A 21,931-nucleotide genomic window follows, 5' to 3' on the forward strand; every position below is an offset into this window, starting at 1 on the left:
GGTAATCTTGGGCCACAATTTTACTCCGGTATAAAAAGAGGCGCCAGTGCTTTAAAATGCAGATACATTTTGTAACTTCAATTCCACAGTTCTTTCTCGTATAATCACACAAATCAAACACATCATCATGGAACAACGTTGGGCTGACAAAGTTGCTTTGATTACTGGAGCCAACTGTAGCAGTGGCAAATGCCTAGCAGAATGTCTGGTTGGCAAAGGAATGAAAGTTATTGGCATTGCCTCACAAGTTGACAAAGTAAAGGTATGCTTCTTGTAAAAATTATTCTTTGAACAAGTAACAAGTAGTACAACTTCATAATAAATAAAATTTCATTACTATAAAAAAAAGTCATCTTCGTTTCTCATTGTGAGCTTCAAAAATATTTCATCACCTATTTATTGTTAGTAGATTTAAGGCAACTTCACTCTTCATTCTATTCAGCATTTTTGCCTTCTTCTACATAGAAGTACTGTGGTCCATGATCATATCTTCAATGTTCAATAGTGTTGTTTAATTTTACATAAATCGCAAAATGTTTCATTTAGATAAACGTAGATTTAAAACAGTTTCTTTTCTTTTGTATCTTTACGTTTTTGTTTATAGCGTAATTATATAGAATTCAAATGTTATTAACCCTAATTCTAAACAGGCACTTGCTGAGGAACTAAAGTCGAAGCCTGGAAAACTGTTTCCTCTACAGTGTGACCTTTCCAATCAGAATGACATCCTGCGTGTTTTGGAATGGGTTGAAAAGAATTTAGGAGCCATAGACATCCTCATCAATAACGCTGCTAATAACATAGATATCTCACTACAGTCTGGTGAAATGGAAGACTGGAAGAAAATGTTTGATGTAAACTTCCTTGGATTGACTTGGATGACCAAGGAAGCTCTGAAGTTAATGAAGAAGAAAGGTAGGTATTTCTAAAATGTAAAGAAGTCAAAGAAGTATGCTTCAGTGTCCAGGATGCAAATTTTTCGTATTCTCTTATTATTTTATTCTACAGGAATTGACAATGGTATTATTGTAAACATTAATGATGCTTCTTGGTTGAAAGCACCAATTAATTGTGATCGTCCAATATCCCCAGCTTACATAGCCAGCAAATTTGCTTTGAATTTCTTGACAGAAAGCCTTAGATCTGAATTAGCACAACTTGAATCTAACATCAAAGTCATTGTAAGTGTCCTACTATGTTTATTCTTGCTTCTGCAGCTACTATCTTTGAAATTCTATTCTTGATGATTACTGTATATGTTTTTTTATTATAGTCAATTTGTCCTGGTTTGGTGGAGAGTGAGATGACTGCTCAATGGTTAAAGGAAAATCCTCGTATGGCTTTAAAACCCAAAGATGTGTCTGATTGTGTTCTCTTTGCGTTACAATCTCCTGACTCAGTACTCATCAAAGAAATAGTTGTCTCACCAATCCGTGAAGCGATGTAAAAGAAAGATATCATATCGATTATTTTACTAACTGTTTAATGTAAAACGTGATAATTAACACTTGTAAATATAACAAATAAAAATTTTTGCAATATATACATACATACAAATCAGTCTTTCTTCATAAAGTTTAATATTGCTTCATAAGATATTTGTATTGATCAAAGGCTGTTACAAACAACTCAGAATCAAGAAGAAAAATAATTTATTCATTGATCGTGTAACAAAGATATGATAAGATATATGATAAGAAAGAAAATAAAATTACTATATTTATGAAATAATAAAATTAAATATATTAGATATATATATCTAATATATGTAGAATATTTGTAACAAATATTAATTGCAATAATATTAGATACAACCGATCTTACAAAACGATTACTTCATAAATCCAAGCAGCGGAACTCTGCCCTCCTATTGATCCTTGATGGATCATCTGAACAAAACTGACAATAGATTAATAATATCACATTTTCTTCTTTTTCGTATTACTTACCTAAATTTCTTTGTTATTATAGACATTGGGAAACATTTCTTCACACTTTGTTAGTACCAATCGATTTTTATTATACGTAACAAATATTTAAATAAAATATTCTTTTTTAACATAAAAAAAAAGTATACTTAGACCATTCTTATTAGAAAATATATTTTTTGCTTTTATTAAACTTGTAATATCATGTTTTTAATATCATGTATTTCATTTGAACTTTAGAAGAAAATAATTCGCGAAAGAGGGTGAATCCATACTCACGTATATTTCCCTCTTGCTTCCTTGTACAAATACATGAAAAGAAATGTAAGATCGATCAATATTAGTTGTGTACTAAATTATAAAAATATATTACTTTTTTAACAATAAACATTAGTTGAGGAAAGGAATTCAGGATATATCCAGAAACACTATCAGCAATAAAACAATCAAACATCTTTTATTCCTGCTTCCTGAAACAGACATTGACGATCAGGAGTTTTATAAAATTCCTCTTATCGTCGTGAAGTAACAAACGTAAATGCGAAAGTCTCTAATTGAACAGGGTGACTGGGTAACTGGGTAACTATTAAGGAATAGTTAATACTACTATCAGGAAACGGACATTCACTCTTGTCAATAATTTTGTGAGAGAAACTTCTGTTTTCAGGATTGAAAAATATCTGTGTCTATATACGTATATAGGTGTGTAAGCTGAACATAAGGATGGTGATGAATGATTAATGTAACCACACTAAAACAGATCTTTCAAACAGACGAAATATTATATCTGTTACACACATTTTAAGTTAGTCTCTCAAAAAGGTGGATCTCTCTAATATCATTTTTCTGATTCTTTGACAGGGCATTTTTGGTATCGTTTAGAAGAATTGCATGCAGAACAAATGTATATATATCGAAGGAACGTCAGAGATATTAAACTTGAACAAATACCTTACAGCGAGTGTGTGCGAATCATCCGTTTTCGATCATCCGTGTGTTATCCGAAAAATGAGATATCCGACTATTTTTATTTATTATTTATATATACTTTTTTTTTTAATTCCTGTATTGATCCCGACAAGTGCAAGTCCAAATCCCGTATCTGACCTAGGCGATTATAATCCATGAAACCTATTTGACGTATAAACGAGCACAGCCACAAGTTTTGCTTTCTTTTTTTTTATATAATTTATCGACATTTCGATAATCCAACTCCATCCAAACGGCATGAACACGGCGTATATATTCTGTCCGGTCAAAAGATCCAAGTAATCCGTTTATTTATAGAATCCAAGTAGAATATTTCCAGCCAATTTATCCGTTTATCCAAAATATCCATCATGAACACTAACTTTATATCCTGTCAGCATCCTAATCCAACACACCGTATCTCTGCCGAATCCTGTCTTTCTGTTTTATCATTTATTTTTTGTTTTCGTCCCGGGAGATCCTCTACAACTAGGGAGAGCCAGGTTCTTGTTATAAGATGAAGTATTCGTCTTATTTTCCAACCCAAACGTTAATATCCTCTTGCACCGCGCATCAAGTCCCGACGAACAAGGTGAAGTTCTTACTATACATATGTAGCACACGTATACAAATTGTATATACACACGGTGTCACGATCAATCGAAATATGCAATAAAAAAATCGAAATAACCGAGAGGAAGAGCAATCGGACGATTTTCGATCACGAGGTAGAAGGCAAACCCGTGAGAACACACTATTTTTTGCAACGCGAATTTTTTCTCAGAGGACCACTTGTTCGTTCTCCATGATCCTGAGGAACGCTAATCACGGAGTTAGATAGTTCGATATGGTATACCGCCTATGCTAATGATTATATTTGCACAAGTCGAACAAGAAACGAGGAAAATTTCTCAACCGAATCGATTTTCTCGCGTTGAATCAGTCACCAAGTCTTATATTCTTTCCGTGTAAGTTTTCGCGAATCATCGATCACTGAACGCCGATGGGTGAGAATTATGATATATTTCTGGTTAATAGAGTTTCTCTTTGAGAATGAGAATCAAAGTTATCATGTCGGTAATAATAAAAATAATTCTCGACTTACGAACATCTGACATACGAAGCTATAAGCGAGTACTTTCATATAAAATAAAACTTTTGCAATGTTGACATTCCATTACCAGTTTGTTTGCTCTTTTTTAGATCGTACAGAACGTAATAAAAAAATTGCAAAAATCACTCTCTTTCTTTCTCGCTTTATGTACGCGTAATTGTAATAGAACTGAAACACTGAAACGATTAAGAAATCTATACTACAACCACGTAATATGTCGAAGATGTTCATTCTGCGTTTTTCAATTACGGTATTATTATCTTTTTTCCGTTTAGTTTGTCAACGCAGAAGCACTGCTATGTCACGATTAAATAATTTTTTTTACGTTTGTTTAACGATTCGAAAGAGAAAAATATATTGAATCCTTGTAATGGATTTGCCAACGTTTTCTGATGAAAATCCAGCTAATTGAGAATCCTTGAATGAAACGGATTGTGTCTTTCATCCAATTCCTTTCCTGAATTCCTGATCCTGAATTTCCTCTTGAAAGTATCCTTAATGCCTCATTATTTTTGCATTCTCTTAATCCTTTTTTATAATATATGCTCCATACATAAATCCATCCAAAACGCATTCCATCTCATCCCACCGTCAAGCGAATGTGTATTATATCCATCCAAGAAGTAAGATCGTGTCGATTTCAGTTTTTCATTCATTGTGTTACAATCCAATCCAATATACAAAAGAAGAAAAAATACATTAGTCCCTTATACAATATGCATTAATATTATATATAAAATTTATCACTGCAAATGTAATCCCTGTGACTTACAATATTTGAGTAGTGTTTTATAAATTGAGCAAATACTATACAAAACAATGCATATTTGCTTACATTAAATTTAAATTTTCACATTTTTATATTTAGTGAATGAATGTAAATAACACAAAAAGGACACAAATATCACAGGATCAATTTGCAATAATAATGTTCTCAAGAATACACGAAATCATTGTTTTCCTTCAACATCTTTAATTTATGATTGAAAATTCTATAGTTTAGGCATGTATTGCAAAATTTCAAGAATTAGTCTGTGTAATTTTTAAAAGGAAAACGTTAAACGAGAAATGTGTAACAAATTTCCAAATGACTCATTTCATCATAAAAACACATTTCTCTCCAGATATGTCGTGTATAACTTAAAATTTAATTCCATATTTCACAAACATCCAAATAATTGTAACAAACATATTGTTATGGTCTTAATAATAATTTCAGTATGAGTTGTTTGATTTTTCACTTTAAAGTGATACATAACACACAGTTCTTTTTATCAAACCAAACAAATGGCCCAATGATCGTCGTTAAAGAACACTCAAATACATAAAACATTTTAAGCTAATTATTATACCGAATGAACAATATCAGTGCATAATAAATGATATATATATATATATATATATATATATACGTCAGCTTTCCCCAAAGCAAATTGGTCTTATGAATATTAATCTATTAGTAAAAAATAAATCTTTTGCTTATATTTATTAAATATTATGTCCTATATGCACTATCCGTTGACGAGTATCGATGTATTACATTATCTACGTATTAAGTGTTATATTTTCAGCAAATATAATATTTTGTATTGTCATCACTAGATAGCCAAAATTATCGTACTTAAATTTGCGTGGTAACTTAAACGACGACGAGCCGTGTAGACAACTTTGATGTATTTATTCATACATTAATTGTTTGTAAGAATTTATACTTTTCAATAATTCCTTTTAATATATTTCATTAAATTAATGTTTTAAAATCCAAATCCATAAAATTTATAGGATAATAAATATCAAATGGAATTATATATGGCGGAAAAAAAAAATTTTAGAACTCCTATAGCAAATAATTACAGTAAAAAATGTTTTGATCAAGTATTGAATACAATATCCATTATGCAATATACTGTATTTTATCTTGCATAACATATATGAGTGTTAAAAATATACGTTTTCCTCATTATCTATTATTTAGCATTTTAATTTATATGCACAATAATTTTCAGCTGTTAACAATAAGAAAAATGTTAGCTTTATGAACTTATATGATAAGCATTCAGCATTAGAAGCTTAAAAAAATTCCATGTTACATATGCTATAAAATGTGCTGTATTTATCACTGCAAATGTGATTAAATAAATGTGAAAAAACAAAGGCTATGTTCACATCAAGTTTTATAGTAGAGCTACCAATGATAAATATCGTACAGTACAATGTGAATGATCATGTGTTAAATCAATAAATGAAGGCATTCACATCGAACATAGATTATATTGGCAGCTGTACAACAAATACTATTCACCAATGTGAACATTGATTAAATCACTGAAGTAATATGAGTTACTTCCTCTTAGATCCTCATTTGTAATATTTCAAAATTGTTACATATTTTAAATATAGTTGTAGTGACAAAACAAATTGCAAAATATAAAGGAATGTATTTTTAAACATAAAAGTAACTCTAATCAGTATATCTTGAACAGTAATATGCAATTAATATGAGCACGATTCCCCTTTTTCAAGACAAAAAATTAAGATAAAACTTGGTTAATATTTACTGTTGAAAAATCTACTCTTTCAGGTTTACACAAGTTAGAAATCTTTGAATTGATAGCAACAAGGTCTTTGATAAAACAGTTTTAGTATATGTAAAATGAACCGTGCTCTAACTATACATTAGGTATAATACAATTATTAAATTCAAGCAACACAGGAATAATTTTGTAATTTATACAAAATTGGTTTGGATTGGAAGGTGTCTTTAAGTGAAATTCAAATCAGTAATAATGAAACATGGTAAAGCAAATATTGATAAGCCTTTACTTATATTACCATGTGAAACATATACGTACACACTAGTCGTATGAACGAGATCTGGAACGAGATCTTGATCGCGAGTAATTACGTCGCAATGGTGAATAGGTAGGTGAACCACGACGCCGTGGGCTATAGCTTCGTGAATGACTCCGACCTCTCTCCCTATCTTCACTACGTCCCCTATCGCCACTGTTATGATCTTCTTTCACTCGAATATAAGCTACTTCACCCTATAAACAAAAATAAAGTCATGTAAAAATAGTGTACAAATATAAAAAGTATTAACCCTTTGCGCTCGAGACGCGATTTTCAGTCGCCACAGCGTTTCATGCAGTAACTCGAGAGATAAGTGAAAAGCGACAACCTCTGTTTATTCTAGATTTCGACATCTCTAATTGATGAAAATACAGTATTGGTTCATAAATAGGTTCCTTAGCTCTTTATGTTCTTTATTAAGAAGTGTAAAGTGTTACACTTTAAAATGGAGGTAAAATATTTCATCTCAAATTCCACCGAAACTATAATTCTGACAACGTCTCCAACATTAGTTCGGATTCGACGATCATGGCAAAAGTATTATAGTTTATATATAGCTCAAAATCAAATCAATAAATATATAAATTTATATATAAATCAAAATCAAAAAGAGTACTTTAAAATTAGGACCAAAGCTGGACCCGTCAGCTTTACTTAATATTTACAGATATATGCAAATTGATATTGCTAAACTATTGTATAGCAATGTATTAGTTGAAGTCCATGGAATTCATTGAACCCAACAGGAATGATATAGCTTTTGTAATTTTGCTATAAATTGAGGTCAAAGTTGAAAAATTGCAATCGTGTTGAACAATCTAATCTGACGCTGCACCGCCCCACAAAGCAGACTGTGCATTTGGGCGCCACCTCACAGAGAAAACCCTGAATATCGACGCTGGCGTCAACGTATCAATTTGTAGGCCATTTTAGTAAGACCATTTTATGTTACCTATAAGACACTTGTTACATATGCGCAATATCATTTCAAGTTGCTACTTTGTCCGACTGAAAAAATCGTTGAGCGCAAAGAGTTAAGGATAATGGCATCATTATACCTCATGAGACCTAAATCTTGAATCATCTAACTTCTTCACAGCATACTTCATATCTTCATACCGTAAGAATTCAACAACTCCAGTACCATCTTTATAAACATCAGCAAAGCACACATCACCAGCTTCACGCATATGATCCTTTAAATCTTGCCAACTACCAGAAGGAGGTAAACCAGTAACAAGGACCCTGTATTGAGACCTTCTAGCAGGTGGGCCACGTCCTCGAGAGTTACTCATTTCACCTCGACCACCTCTTCCACTGTCGCCTGCTCCACGACCACCGCGAAAATTATTACTGGGACCACCACCTCTTGGAAATTCAACACGTAGTCTATAACCATCATAATCATATCCATCTCTTGCATGTACTGCATCTTCAGCATCTCTGAAAGAGATAACTTATAGTAACAATTCTTGTGTAATTTTTATGTAACATTAAGATGTCAACATCATGTTTCACATATATAATAAAAATCATATATTTCTTAATATGAAATTAATCATTTCCAACTTAATAAAATTACAAACTTGGAATTTTCAAACAAAGATATTTTCTCATTTAATGAAAAAAAAAGTATTATAGAACAATAAGGATATATATTACGGAACAATCCAGTATTGTATAACTACATCTAAAAAATAAAAAATTTTTTATAGAATCATAAGTTATGGAAGGTACCTTGGATCATCGAATTCAACGAAAGCGAACGGTGGTCCTCTGCGATTTTTTAAATCAACGAAAATAACTTTACCGAACTTGTAGAAAAGATCTTGAATGTCTTTCGTTCTTATATCAGGGGGTAAATTGCCCACGTAAATTCTACATTCATTTCTACCACCGTGAGACATATTCACAGTTTTTGTTACAATTTATTGTTTTCAAGACACAAATAAAAACCACTTTAAAAAATTTCTAATCGTCTTTTAAGTCTTACACTCTCTTCATTGATGAAATAAACAAGATGGTGGTACTAGTCGAAGAGGAGCGTAATCACGAAACACAGAAAACCACAAACACTAAAGAAACCTGAACGAACCAATCAAATATTTTTCTACAATTAACAATCAATTATATATCATATTCTATATATTATTTGCCTTTTTTCTCGCCGATCAGTAATCTAATTTTTTAAAATATAGCTTTCTTCAATTATGTATTTCAAATATATAGAATTAGTTAAATTAATTTATTTCTTGATAAAACATATATGAATTTCTCAAGTATCTAGAAATCAAACATTATGTTTTATATATAATATTTCTTCGACCATTTCCCATTTTTTTAAATAAATCATATATTCCACTTAATATTTATTTAATTTCAAAAATTGTCAATCTAAAATTTTTTAGATATACAAATAATTTATTAGAATTTGAGTATGAAACAATTCTAATACTTTTAGTTGTATAATTAAATTATTAAAAAAATAATTTTATTTAAATATTTTATTTGAATATTTGATTCATTCCACACGTTTTGAAATTAAATCCCATTGAAAACATTTGATGTAGAAATGAATGAAATCTATAGACATAACTGAAATAGATAGTACTCTCTAGATATATCATATCTGTTAAATTTTGTTTATGTTTTCTTCTAACCTCCAAGATGTATAAAAACAATAAGTAGTGTTATATATTTGTAAATACCAGAATCATGAAGTTAATGACACAATTTGCGTTTACCACTTTTTATAATATTGTATTTCTAATTAATTAATAGTTATGAAATAGTAGCTAGAAGTAATGTGTGAATAGGCATCAACAGACTTGTAAATACAGTAATGGCATTTTCATTTCGTATTGGCACCAAATGGTGTCATGATTTTCCAAAATTGGCAAAAGAATCTGGATTTTATTTCAATATGCATAGATCCAGAACACGTGTAGATTGGAATCGTATAAGTACGCAGTATAACAAATATATTCTTTACCATTATGATTTGTAAACAGATATATTTAATCCATACTTAAAATTCCCTTTTATTCTAGGTAACATAGATATAGATCGAATTATAAGAGAAAGAGATTTCCATTCCATTGATGATAATATAAATAATGTAATAGATTATTGTTTAGAAAGTGAATACGATGTTAAAATCTTAGATCCCAACTTTGTAAAACTCTTTTGTCTTGCACAGTTAGCAGTTGAATATTTATTATATTGTAAACAATATTTAGATCATAGTGTAATTATACTAAAAGATGAACTAAGATCAAAAATTGAAGAAAATGTTAAATTGAAAAAAGAAATAACTGCTTTAGAAGAAGTAGTGAAACATATGAAAGAGAAAGTAAAGGAAAAAAGTAAATTAATAGAAACTAAAATTGGAGATACTAATGGCGAAATTTACAAAGTAATAAAATTATGAATATGTATTAATTCTTGTTGAAATAATTTTTGTAATAACATTTTGTCCACAGAAAAATAGCTTTAATCATGCAAAAATTTTATTAAACTATTTTATTTTTCTAGTGTCCACATTGTCCAAAATCTTTTATATCTCCTATGTTTGTAAGTGCACATATTATTCGTCGTCATGCTTATGCATCAGAGTTATACATGCCTGCTTCTCCCATACATGAGCACTATCGCAGTGAAACTGAGAAGTTGCACAATGAAATAAAGAATTTAAAAGAAAGATTAAATGAAACAGAAAAGGTGATAAGGAATGAGTCTGAAAGGATTCCAGAGGAAAAAATATTAAGTTATAATAGAAGGCAAGCTGAGAGTGAAAATGAAAATTTTAGATACAATAGTAACAAATCTAAAGAACATTCAGAGTATAAAGAATATCAAGAAGAAATAAAAAATTTGAAGACCATGCTTTTTGATGAAATACATGTATGTATAAAGTAAATAAATATGAAAACTTCTTACTAATGATTTAAATGATAATATAAATATTCATATATATGTATACATGTATACACACATCAATATTTCAACAGAATTTAAGGCAAAAGGAAAAAACCATGCATGAACACACATCTGAAACAAACGTCCAAACATTCATAAATCAGCAAGAGAAAGAATTTCAAAAGCTAAAGAATCAATTACTTGACAAGGTAAGTAAAGTATACTTTTCATGAAATGAATTTTATTAATTTGTTTTGTAAACATTTTACAGCTTACTCCAGACATAGAAAGTATGCATGCAAAATTACAAGCTCAGGAAAATTATTGGAAATCAAAAATAGAACATTTGGAGAATCAACATCAAAAAGATATTGAGAGTCTTATCGCAGAATTAAAATTAACACAAAGTGCAGCTGATGATATGAAAGCCAAGTATGAAACAAAAGTTAACGATTTAGAACGCCAAACTGCGAATCAGTTGGATATCTTATTGGAACAAAGCAAACAATTACAATCTCTATCACAGGAAATAAATGTTTCACAATTGAATGAAAAAAATAAAGATTTTGAAAATAATTCACTGAGAAGACGTAGTCCACCTATAATATTAGACAAACTTAATGAAATTTTAAAAGCATCAGATGAAACTAATTCAAAACAAAATGGCACAAATACAAAAACTGAGCAAATTGCTGTTGGAAATAGTGTGATAGACACTACAATAAGTTCAAGTTTATCAAGTAAAGTGCTTCCATTAACAGTAGAAAATACTCATTTAAAGAAAGTTTCGAATTCCAGAAACAAATCCACTATTCATGAAAATAGAAGAAATATTAAGCAAAAAGATATAAAAAATAGAAATAATACAATATTTAATCCTGTGAAAACTATTGAAAAGGATTTAGAGTATTACAGTTCAAGTAATATTTCAGACACAGAAATTTCAGTGCCTGAAAAAGGAAATAATTATGAACACACAAAATATAATCGCGTAATTATAAAAAGTGACGAACTTGGCACAAGTAAGCCACAGGATATTTTTAATAAAAGCATATCTAATGAGTTTTTATCTAACAGTAAAAATACGAAAACATCAAAATCCTTAGAGGACAATGTATCATTTGCATCAAATTCAGAATCATTTGTTTCTGACTCAAGCACAGAAAGTGTTACTGCAATTCACAATAACTCCCCATTTCATGAACATAAAACACATTTACCTAAAAAAATAACAGGACATAGTTCATTTTATAAAAGATTACGAACTAGTTTAATGGAAACTTTTGAACAGAAATTAAGAGATTTAGGAGTAGATCCGGAATGGCAAGGAATACCAAAAGCAACATTCAAACAGAAAATGGACATTTTAAAGCATCATCACAAATTAACTGCAAAAGTAAGACATGCATATTAAATTTTTTATGTAATTTGTTATGTAAAAAATATTAACATCATTTTTTTTAATTTAACACAGAAGACTCCAAAATATCATCAGATTAAATTAAGGATAATTGAAGAAGTTCTTAATAAAATATCTAAGAAGAAAAAGGTTACTGAAAATGTGAAACAATTTAAAAACTCACCTCTACATAAACCAATAATCACTGTTAAATCAATGGTTGCAAAAGACCTTAATCATCAACATGATCCTGGTAATTACTATTATTCATATATGAATAAATTTCTCTGAAAAGAAATAACTCCAATAATTTTTTTTTAGGGCAAGCAACAACATCAAATAAATTTCATTCTATACCAGAAGATAAGGATTTTGCTAGAAATATACTCGAAAATAAATCAATGCCTACAAAAGCTACAAAAATTGCAAATTACGAAAGTATAGAAAAATTATTACAATTTTCTCCCAATTCAAAATCTTTGGAAAATATACAACATACAACAAATTCTCAAGAGATTTCAATAAGAAGAGATTCTTTCAACAAAATGAAATCTTTATTTACTCTTGAAACTCTTAAGATAATACCAAATGATAAAGATTTAGCTAATAACAAATCTATTGAAAACAGTAGTATAGATAATTCAAATGTGCAACAGGATTTACAAAGTATTTTCATATCTCCAAAACATAATAAAAGTGTTCTAAAATCTACAACTGGTTCAGCAAGTAGTTTGACAAAAAAAAAAGTTATTTTTGATTTAACTAATAATGAAAGTATAAAATCATCTTCCGATGATGTTACGGACAAAGAAGAGTTAAATGACAGTAATTGGAATTCTTCAAGGTACGTAAATTATCTATGCTCAATGTAGGAAATAAATAATATAGTACTATAGTAATTTTATAAATAATTTTAATTTTGCGTTTATGCAGTATGTTTGACAAGCAAAAACATTTGTCTCAATCAGAAGATTATAAAGGTTCAAATAATATTGTATTAAGGACTGCACAAAGTGATAAAATTGCGGAAATATCAAAAAAGCTTGAAGCACAGGTAAGAAAACCAGGTATTACAAAACTTGTTGTATTTAATGATATTAAACTATACTTAAACTATATTTTCTTTCAGCTAAATATGGTAAGACAAAAGCCTGTAGGATCAGTTGAAACAATATTTTCTTCAACATACATGCAAAATAAAGAGAATCAAATTAAGAGCAACGAACAAATAAATTCTACTAATATAAATTCTCTTTTAGTAAATCCATTCCAAGCATCTGTAACAAATTCTAAAGAAATGAATGATTCGTTACCACAACCAGCACCGCGTAATTTAAGAGATAAAATGTCTAATACCTTAGATGCAGAATCTATATCAGAAATATCAGATTTAGATTCTGATATAGATCAAATTTTAAAATTAGAATAATTTTAAATTAAAATTTATATAATTAAATATATAAATATACTTTCTTTTTAGCAAAAAAAAAAGATATTTGAAAAATATGATATATGTAATAACTTTTTGTTTATTTATTATAATCTAATCTATTAGACCAGAAAGACAATCATTACATAATGTAGTTGATATTTTATGTACTGTGTACAGAATTTTTATTTATGAAATGAATAAAAACAGAAACATTTTCTGCATCAACAAATTTTATTGCAGAATTATAACACAGGCTAGTTCAGCTACATGGGATCACCCAGGTATCTGCCTTATTTATTGTTGTATGAAAACACTTTCCTGGATAAATTTACGGTATCTCAAGGACCATGTGCAATGGTGGAAATATTATTTATCAATGATCGTTGTTTCATGAGATTTCAAGTTCATTGCCACTTTTTTTAATGGAACCATGTATCTATTTTCCATTATCCTTATACAACATAAAAAAACAAATTCACCGAAGTTAATAAACATACCGTTCTCAACATTTAATCTTAAAATATTTGCGCTTGAAATGTATATACATATGGAATTAATTATTTCGAATTAACAGCAAAATGAATAAACTTCTTGATTCCTAGGCAGCATTTTTTAACTTACGAGAGCTCAAACGGATGTTTAGAACCTGTAGAATTAATTGAAATTAATTTTATTTAAATAATCTCGCTGGTTACTTAGTTTTAAACAGATTTAAAAAATTGTCCAGTTGGCGGGCTACTAAACACTACAATCATCTAGCGGTGAAAAAATCAAATCTGTAAAAGTACCCTATTTTGGACATGGTGATGCCACCTACCAGCGAAAATTTTTACTGCGATTAGTATCGCTAATTTTGCTTAGGAATCAAGAAATTTGGATTTTTTAATTTTACCAGATGTCGATTAGTTTTACTTTTTCACCGCTAAATGCTTATAGTGTTTCATGTCCCACTATGGAATAATATGAAGAATTATATTTTGTAATTTATAATTTATGACTTGTAGTTGAAGAAACAAACATTAAATATATTTTATCAATTGTATGAGACACAGCACGATATCAAAATTATCCCGTACATAAAATTATTATCGATATGTTATGTCGCGGAGTATAGTAAAGGTTATATTTAAGATGCGCTGTCAAAGAATAATACACGATTATCGTACAAAATGGTCATATTTATATCTGTTATTTATTATAAAGTAACAACATATACTATTAAAAAAGAGTTAAGTAAAAGTAAGAGTTTAATAATCAATTAAACGTTTTGATCAACTTTTAATGGTAAAACAAAATGATGCCAATGTCTAATATATTTTGCTCAATATGCGATATGAAAATTGATCCTTCATCTTCTGTAAATATATTTTCTACATCTTTTCCTCGTCAAGGAGAATTGTTAGTAAATTTTGTATCACAAGTACTTCGTATAGCTACTTTTGAATTACAAGACCCTTACATTTGTCTACAATGTTACAATTTGTTTCAAATGTTAGAACAAGCACAGAAAACTGTTTTAAACATACGTTGTGAGATTTTGAAAATATATCATGCTTGTGAAAGAAGAAAAAATGTTAAACGATCAGTGTACGATGGTACAAAATTGAATATCAGTACAAACATAGCATTAGAAGCAAAAAAATTATATAATAGTAATGAGAACTTAAAGAAGGTATTGAATTTACAAAATGTTACTCAAGTAGAGGAAATAGTACAAGAACAATGTGTTCAAGATAATACAATATTGCAAAATATAAGTATTTCAAATACAAAAGCAAAGAAACACTTAAGAAAGGAAACAATCAATTATAATGAAGCAGATAGCACAAAATCATTTGATTATAATATTTATGATGACATAAAAGATGAAATTTTAAAAAATGATATATTTCACAATTCAGTGGCATTAACTAATAGTGGTAATACATGTAATATTAATTCACAAGGTAAAGAGAGATTATTTAAATCAATAAAAATAAATATAAAATTAATAACAAATATATAGAAATATTTGTTGATATTTGTTTGCAGGAAATGCACATGCATTAAAAATTCATGTTGCAGAAAAAAGCTGTATTTCACTGACAGATCCTGAAAGTGAATCAAAAAATACTGTAAAAACAGAATCCACATTTTCTAACAATATACTACAAATACAAAATGTTGAAAATATTATAAAAATAACAGAAAATACTGTGAACACAACAGGTGATATTTTATTTATTATTCATAAGGTTCCTTTTTTAAAATTATCTATTTATTACTTATTGTTTAAATCTTTATAATACATATATAGCGTCAGCAGTTGACCCAATAAAAATACCTATAAAATCAATAAAGATACCAAAGTATGATTTAAAATCATTAAAATATTCTTGTCCTATTTGTGGTAAAGTATGGAAAACATCGACTGAATTAAAAACACACATGAAAACTCATTCAACATTAAGACCATACATGTGTGAAAAATGTGGTCAGGCATATAAACATAAACATGCATTGGAAATACATGTTGGAATGCATAATGGAATAAATCCATTTCAATGTAATTTTTGTAAAAAGTGCTTTACACAAAAAGGAGCACTTATGAGGCATTTACCAATGCATACCGGTGAAATGCCCTATCAATGTGAACTGTGTGGTAAAAGATTCATACACCATACATCATACAATATGCACAGATTATCACATAGTGGTAAAAAATCTTATAAGTGTCAAGTAAGTAATTACTAGCATAGAAACATGATATACAAAACAGTTAAGTATTTCTGTGTTTTAGATGTGTGATTTGTCTTTGCTTTCAACATCTCATTTGAAAAGGCATATGCGAGTTCATACAGGTGAAAAACCATATAGCTGTACAGTGTGTGGAAAACGTTTTGCAGAACGATATAATTTGCTTGCCCATCAAAAAATTCATGATCCACACGAAAATAAGGCAAAAAAAGTTAAAGAAACGCAATTCCAGTAAGTATATTTAAAAGCTTGTAATTCCTACATAATACTTATCCTAATAACTTCATTTTCAGATGTAATCATTGTAATTTGATATTTGAACAGAAAAAAAGCTTAAATGATCATATGAAGTATCATTCTAATGTGAATAGTGAATCTGATTTTAAACAATCACAATGTACACTTCTTCAAGTTGAACCAGAACATCATGAACTATCAAAAAAGGTAGATTCTGAACACAGTGTATTACAAGAAACTTGGATTCAAATGAATCGTTCTAAATTAGACATTATTGATAATCAAACAAGATTTGTACTTCTACAAAATTCTTTACCTCAGATTGACGAAAATTCCTTTGCAGTTACATTTAGTGACCAAAAAATATCCTTGGGAAGTACAAACTATAATACAAATTTACATGTAATCATAGAACCATCAGATATATCACTTTTAAGCAATAATCTTCCTTCTATTGATAAAATGCATATGTGATTGAACATTAAAACAGAAACTTTAGATTTCTAACAAATAATTACTTTATTAGAATATACTTGAAAAACGCTTTAAACAAATTAATTATTTTTTATCATATACATGTGTAACTATTATCATATTTTTTAAACTTAGCAGGATAATATATAAATCAACTCTGCATAAATAAGTAAAGCCATTATAAATATGTATTCTTATGTCAATTAAGAGTTCCTTGTATGAAAGTATTTCTAAAAAAATGTGTTCACTTTTTGTAATATATATATTACTATTTGAAAACAGACTGTTATCAATAAAATACATTGTACAAGATAATCATATAACCAGTAAAATGAAAACTTTAAAAAATGAATTATGAGTGGATTAACTAGTTTTATAACTGAACATTTATCTTGTACCTAATCAGCAACATCAGTTAAATCTTCTACTATTTGACTGGGCATCAAATCCTTCCATGAAGTAACACCATACATTCTCAACAAAGTTCTTCTTTGTAATATAGGCGTTGATAAAGATCTACAAATCAATAAATCCAAATGATATTACACATAGCAATTGATATAAAAAAAAATTGGAACTTACTGTTTTATTTCATCAATAATGGGATCAACCATTGCCGGAATAGCAATCTTTGAAAAATGATTAAGTTCTGCTAAAAATTTAGGTTCTTGAAAAGAATAATTTGTGTATAATTCATAAATAAAATTAATTAATTTGTTAAATGCTTTAAAATAATCATCTGATAGTAGCTGAAAAATGATGATTATATAAAAGTTTTTCTAATGATAAATTATGAATTTGGCATTCTTAATTTACTTTTATCGAAGACATGTTACCACTAAGGAAAAAAATCCAGGCTTATTCACATGTTGATCTAGATACATTTTTCTTGACTTTAATATCAAGTCGGTATAGAAATCTTTCATATCTTCTGGTTTTTCCATTTCTGGCGACTTAAAATAAATTACAGATTTGTATTATTTTATACCTATATAATCTTATACATATATTAATTGAAAACAATGACACCCTGCCCGTCGAAAGAAAAGTAAATTATTCAATACAAACTCTTCTTGTTAATAGTTCTTCACTTGATTCACTAAGTTCATCTGTAAATAAAGGTACTATTCCTCGAATCAATGTATTACGACGCTGCAAAAGTTTTGCTTGATGTCTTTTACGCCTTAATTGTTCATCTTCCACTATAACATTTGAATGCTCATCTAAAATTACCTAAAAAAAAAAAAATAAAATTACTTACAACTATTATGTGTTAGATAGAGGTATGCAAGAACCAGAAAATGTATGAAACCCGATAGTTGGAATGAAACAGAAACACATCGGATTGGGTCGAGTTCGCGAAAGTATCGGATTTCCTAAAAATATCCGGTATTCTCAAAAAATCACCTATATCAAGACCCGTTTTAATGAATAAGACCGTGTTCAAATTTTCTATTTTTTAGGCGTTTTCGGAAATCATATTATGAAATTTATTTATTTAGTTATTTTTACTTATTTAATTTATTAATATAAAATTATGAAATGTGGAAGATTGAGTGGAAATAGTGCTAGATAAACTCAATACTCGTAATCCTTTATCATCAAAATGTGAATTAGTGTCTTGTTCCTGAAATTTAATATAATTTGATGTTTTGTCTTTCATTTCTGTTGTACCCTGCACAGCTTCATCATCAAATATTGTTACATTCCCCAATGTATTATGAGTTGCTTTATCATCAGTCTCTGTTGCCAGTGGAATTTTGGGAAGCAATTTAAGATCTCTTATAATCTATAAGCAAGTTTAAAATAATATTTGTAGCACTATGAATGGTATAATAAAGATATGAAATTGTTCATACATCATTTAAAATTTCTTTAATAAAATTTATATCACTTCCTATGGGTATTGCTGAACTTTCTTCAGATAATAAATTTTCTTTACTATCTTTAGTACATGTATAAACATAAAACCTTTCTTGTATCCATTCACGGTGGATTTCTTCATTTTTTGGGAGCACAAGAACTGCTCTACTATTGGAATACCGGTTAAGCATTTGAATGGTTGCATGTAAATCCGTTTGTGTTATACCAATTTTATTTCTTAATTTTAAGGAAGTAATTTGATTGTGATCTATATAAATATAAATAAAAGCATCTTGGAAGATATTTTTATAGAAAATTTAATTTATCTAACTAACGAAATCCATAGCTGTATCCTAATCTCTCTTGAATTGCTAAAAATTCTCCATGACGAGACATATCATTAAATTCTTCTCTGTCTACAAAAATGTAAAATTGATTTTCACTTTCATCTTCTGAGCTTTTTGTTGTATACCACTGACAATATTGGACCTGTGATAAATTATTATTTTAATCCGACATATTAAAAATGAATTAGAATATTACTTTTTTTGATAATGTTTGGGTCGCATGAAGAGCCAAAGATAATTTTCTCACTGCACTTGGACCTGTGAGTATTATTATAGGTGGGCTCACTTCATCATATGGTGTTACATGAAGATCAATTTTAGGAATATTTAATTGCTCTAATAAAGTTAGCTTTGTTATAGTGCGAGCAGCTGTTAAATTTACTGGTGGTGCAAATAGAGCAACTGCAGCAATCTATTTAAATAAATTCTTTAATAATTTATATAAGTTGATAATTATCAATACTTGATTATATACCTTTTCTGAAGTAGATACATTAACACCATCAATAATCTGTATACTTGGTATGGAAAATAGAAGTACAGCTTTATAATTAGGCCACTTTGTGCAACTATTACCTCTAAAATCTACTTCTTGTATTAAACCAGTGAGATTTAATAATTCTAATAAATCATTGATTCTATTAAACTTTAAATCTATCACACGTAAACTATATGCATCCTATAATTTTAAACACATTGTTACAGTTTAAATATTCATCTAATTATTAAATATGGAATTATTACCTTAAAAAATTCTAAAGTAGACAATTTATTGTATCCTAAATATAATTTCCGCAAATCAGATAAAGTACTTATGCCATATCCAGGAATGGCGGATTTATATGACAGTATACAGTTGCCCTCTAAATTTAGTTCTTGAATATTTAATCTATCCAAATTTTCAATGTACTCAATTAAGTTATATGATAAATTTAAATATTTCAAATATCTAAAAATAAAATACGTAATGTATAAATGAAGTCATATTTTATTTAATTACATGAAAAAGCATGCTAACTTCAAATTTTGCAAACCAGTAATGGTTTCAATTGCATTATGTGACAAATCCAAGTGAACAATACTCCAGAAATCACTGATATCATACATTTTTGATATATAATTGTATGATAAATTTACATATGTCAAATACCAAGGAGGTGAAAAATTTAGAATAGTATTCATTCTGTTATGTGCTACATTTAAATACATTAAGTAGGGGACTCCTCCCAGGGGTGATAAATTTGTAATATAATTATATGCAAGATCAATATATTGTAAGTAACGGTGGTAACTTAACATTGTAATATTTGATAGTGACTGCAAAAAAGTTGTTTTCATCATATTTGTTTTATAAAATATTATGTTTTTCATATATAATAATATACCATATTTCTCATAATACATTTGCTTAATATATAAAGACTATTTTCAGGAGATTTAGTCAAAAATGATTTTCCAACTCCTATTAGTCTGTCAGTAAGATATCCACAGAATTCTATATCATCAAATGATGTTTCTTTAAGATTTCTTAATTTCATAACTGGTGCTCTACCATCATCCCATAAACTGATATCTAGAGCATAACTACTCCAGTTGTTTTCAGTTGCACATTGTATTATTTTTTGATCTATTGAAAGTGATATTTGATCAAGCAATGAAAATGAAAGATTCGACTGTGAAAACGAATAAATTATAATTATTTCCAATTATATTATAAAATAAAATTAGTTTTATATTAAGCAAAATTTACATTGGATGAAGACTTTGAAGTAGTTGATATAGAATCATTAGATGCAATTTCAAATAACATATATCTATCCTCCATAGTTTCCCAACTCATATCACTATGTGATAGCAAATCTATATCATCATTTTCAATAACTGTATCATCCTTCTGCAAAGGTGCCTTTGGTACAGAAATCCTACCAATTGCATTTTGAGAAAGTAGTGGTTCAGAGGTAGAGAACAAATAAGAAAACTGTAATTATAAGCATAGAAATTAATTTTTGTATGAATGATATCAATTTTAATTTTATAAAACTAATCAATTTGAGCAGAAATATAATTTTACTCTTTTTTCATCCATTATTCTGCTTGAAACATTAATTATTTATCTTTGTGATAAATTATTTTCATATAAACCACTAATATACAATTTTCTATTGTTTCTTAACAACTGAATATACACAGGGCTACCAAATTATGTAAAGAAACCGCAATTTGTTATAAAGTTTGTTCATAACAATGTTATTTATATAACAATAATACCCCTATACAAGGAATTAACTTCCCAACGAAAAGGAATTTTGAATGGTCTGGACTCTAGACAGAGCTGCAAATAGCATAATTCCTTTCAAATTCCTAAGGTCCTTGCGCTAGCACGTAACATTGTGCACACATCATCCAATCAACAGAGCCGAATTAAAATTTTCCTTCTTCATAGAAATATAGGGCAAGAAGTTAAAATGAAATAAAATTACCTAAATATGAAATAAGATTTATTTTATAATAAATTATACCTAAATTTTTTAGTATGCATTTTTAAAATACAATCTTTTTTTATTTTTTTTTAAGATAATTCACTTGCTATACTCATAAAGTAAAATGTATTTTTCTTGAATAATTTTTAAATTTCTAATGTAAATCAATTTCCCATAAAAT

At 28.5% G+C, this 21,931-nt stretch overlaps 5 protein-coding genes across 9 annotated transcripts; 3 read left to right on the forward strand and 2 right to left on the reverse strand.

Moving 5' to 3' along the window:
• The first annotated feature begins 114 nt into the window (after positions 1-114).
• On the forward strand, positions 115-3,121 carry LOC126870126 (dehydrogenase/reductase SDR family member 11-like). Its single transcript, XM_050627610.1, has 4 exons — positions 115-262; positions 651-915; positions 1,009-1,181; positions 1,274-3,121. Exons 1-4 carry the CDS (start codon positions 128-130, stop codon positions 1,445-1,447), a joined length of 747 nt encoding a protein of 248 aa, XP_050483567.1. The 5' UTR covers positions 115-127; the 3' UTR covers positions 1,448-3,121.
• On the reverse strand, positions 1,636-9,085 carry LOC126870096 (serine/arginine-rich splicing factor 1B). 3 transcript variants are annotated; one of them, XR_007691098.1, is made up of 4 exons: positions 8,602-9,085; positions 7,923-8,307; positions 2,880-7,058; positions 1,636-2,227 (listed from the first exon to the last, which is right to left on the reverse strand). XR_007691098.1 is itself a non-coding variant. In XM_050627561.1 (3 exons), the coding sequence occupies exons 1-3, from the start codon at positions 8,769-8,771 to the stop codon at positions 6,867-6,869; spliced, it is 747 nt and encodes a 248-aa protein (XP_050483518.1). In that variant the 5' UTR covers positions 8,772-9,085; the 3' UTR covers positions 1,636-6,866. The 3 variants fall into 3 exon arrangements, 1 of the variants encoding a protein (XP_050483518.1); XR_007691097.1 differs by having other exon boundaries at positions 1,636-2,398; XM_050627561.1 differs by having other exon boundaries at positions 1,636-7,058.
• A 218-nt stretch (positions 9,086-9,303) lies between these two features.
• Positions 9,304-14,655, forward strand: LOC126870030 (cilium assembly protein DZIP1L). The gene is made up of 9 exons (XM_050627378.1): positions 9,304-9,827; positions 9,915-10,279; positions 10,399-10,767; positions 10,875-10,991; positions 11,054-12,178; positions 12,257-12,434; positions 12,503-13,025; positions 13,115-13,235; positions 13,311-14,655. The coding sequence occupies exons 1-9, from the start codon at positions 9,707-9,709 to the stop codon at positions 13,608-13,610; spliced, it is 3,219 nt and encodes a 1,072-aa protein (XP_050483335.1). The 5' UTR covers positions 9,304-9,706; the 3' UTR covers positions 13,611-14,655.
• A 137-nt stretch (positions 14,656-14,792) lies between these two features.
• LOC126870052 (zinc finger protein 226-like) lies at positions 14,793-17,412 on the forward strand. Of its 3 annotated transcripts, XM_050627456.1 has the most exons (6): positions 14,793-15,559; positions 15,645-15,821; positions 15,910-16,331; positions 16,393-16,580; positions 16,643-16,793; positions 16,930-17,412. In XM_050627456.1, exons 1-6 carry the CDS (start codon positions 14,908-14,910, stop codon positions 16,990-16,992), a joined length of 1,653 nt encoding a protein of 550 aa, XP_050483413.1. In that variant the 5' UTR covers positions 14,793-14,907; the 3' UTR covers positions 16,993-17,412. The 3 variants fall into 3 exon arrangements, with proteins under 3 accessions (XP_050483413.1, XP_050483411.1, XP_050483412.1); XM_050627454.1 differs by having other exon boundaries at positions 16,643-17,412; XM_050627455.1 differs by having other exon boundaries at positions 15,678-15,821; positions 16,643-17,412.
• Positions 17,126-21,643, reverse strand: LOC126870527 (leucine-rich repeat and guanylate kinase domain-containing protein-like). Its single transcript, XM_050628325.1, has 15 exons — positions 21,342-21,643; positions 21,021-21,248; positions 20,656-20,943; positions 20,289-20,587; positions 20,015-20,219; positions 19,746-19,949; positions 19,467-19,682; positions 19,259-19,412; positions 18,920-19,191; positions 18,583-18,849; positions 18,373-18,516; positions 18,129-18,293; positions 17,897-18,013; positions 17,643-17,809; positions 17,126-17,576 (listed from the first exon to the last, which is right to left on the reverse strand). Exons 1-15 carry the CDS (start codon positions 21,354-21,356, stop codon positions 17,459-17,461), a joined length of 2,859 nt encoding a protein of 952 aa, XP_050484282.1. The 5' UTR covers positions 21,357-21,643; the 3' UTR covers positions 17,126-17,458.
• Positions 21,644-21,931: the final 288 nt, after the last annotated feature.

This window comes from Bombus huntii, chromosome 10, assembly GCF_024542735.1.
Source record: "Bombus huntii isolate Logan2020A chromosome 10, iyBomHunt1.1, whole genome shotgun sequence".
Lineage (NCBI taxonomy): Eukaryota > Metazoa > Arthropoda > Insecta > Hymenoptera > Apidae > Bombus > Bombus huntii.

Bases quoted from the DNA above. Each gene is read 5' to 3' on its own strand.
- LOC126870126 (XM_050627610.1), top strand. From the start codon at position 128: ATGGAACAACGTTGGGCTGACAAAGTTGCTTTGATTACTGGAGCCAAC. The intron at 263-650 runs GTATGCTTCTTG...AATTCTAAACAG, and splicing joins CACAAGTTGACAAAGTAAAG to GCACTTGCTGAGGAACTAAA. The intron at 1,182-1,273 runs GTAAGTGTCCTA...TTTTTATTATAG, and splicing joins AATCTAACATCAAAGTCATT to TCAATTTGTCCTGGTTTGGT.
- LOC126870096 (XM_050627561.1), bottom strand. From the start codon at position 8,771: ATGTCTCACGGTGGTAGAAATGAATGTAGAATTTACGTGGGCAATTTA. The intron at 8,308-8,601 runs GTACCTTCCATA...TATCTCTTTCAG, and splicing joins GTTGAATTCGATGATCCAAG to AGATGCTGAAGATGCAGTAC. The intron at 7,059-7,922 runs GTATAATGATGC...TTTTGTTTATAG, and splicing joins CAAGATTTAGGTCTCATGAG to GGTGAAGTAGCTTATATTCG.
- LOC126870030 (XM_050627378.1), top strand. From the start codon at position 9,707: ATGGCATTTTCATTTCGTATTGGCACCAAATGGTGTCATGATTTTCCA. The intron at 12,179-12,256 runs GTAAGACATGCA...AATTTAACACAG, and splicing joins ATCACAAATTAACTGCAAAA to AAGACTCCAAAATATCATCA. The intron at 13,236-13,310 runs GTAAGAAAACCA...ATTTTCTTTCAG, and splicing joins CAAAAAAGCTTGAAGCACAG to CTAAATATGGTAAGACAAAA.
- LOC126870052 (XM_050627454.1), top strand. From the start codon at position 14,908: ATGATGCCAATGTCTAATATATTTTGCTCAATATGCGATATGAAAATT. The intron at 15,560-15,644 runs GTAAAGAGAGAT...ATTTGTTTGCAG, and splicing joins ATGTAATATTAATTCACAAG to GAAATGCACATGCATTAAAA. The intron at 16,332-16,392 runs GTAAGTAATTAC...TCTGTGTTTTAG, and splicing joins AAAAATCTTATAAGTGTCAA to ATGTGTGATTTGTCTTTGCT.
- LOC126870527 (XM_050628325.1), bottom strand. The intron at 20,220-20,288 runs GTTAGCATGCTT...TTTTATTTTTAG, and splicing joins ACTGGTTTGCAAAATTTGAA to ATATTTGAAATATTTAAATT. The intron at 18,517-18,582 runs AATTAAATAAGT...AACGCCTAAAAA, and splicing joins TTCATAATTTTATATTAATA to ATAGAAAATTTGAACACGGT.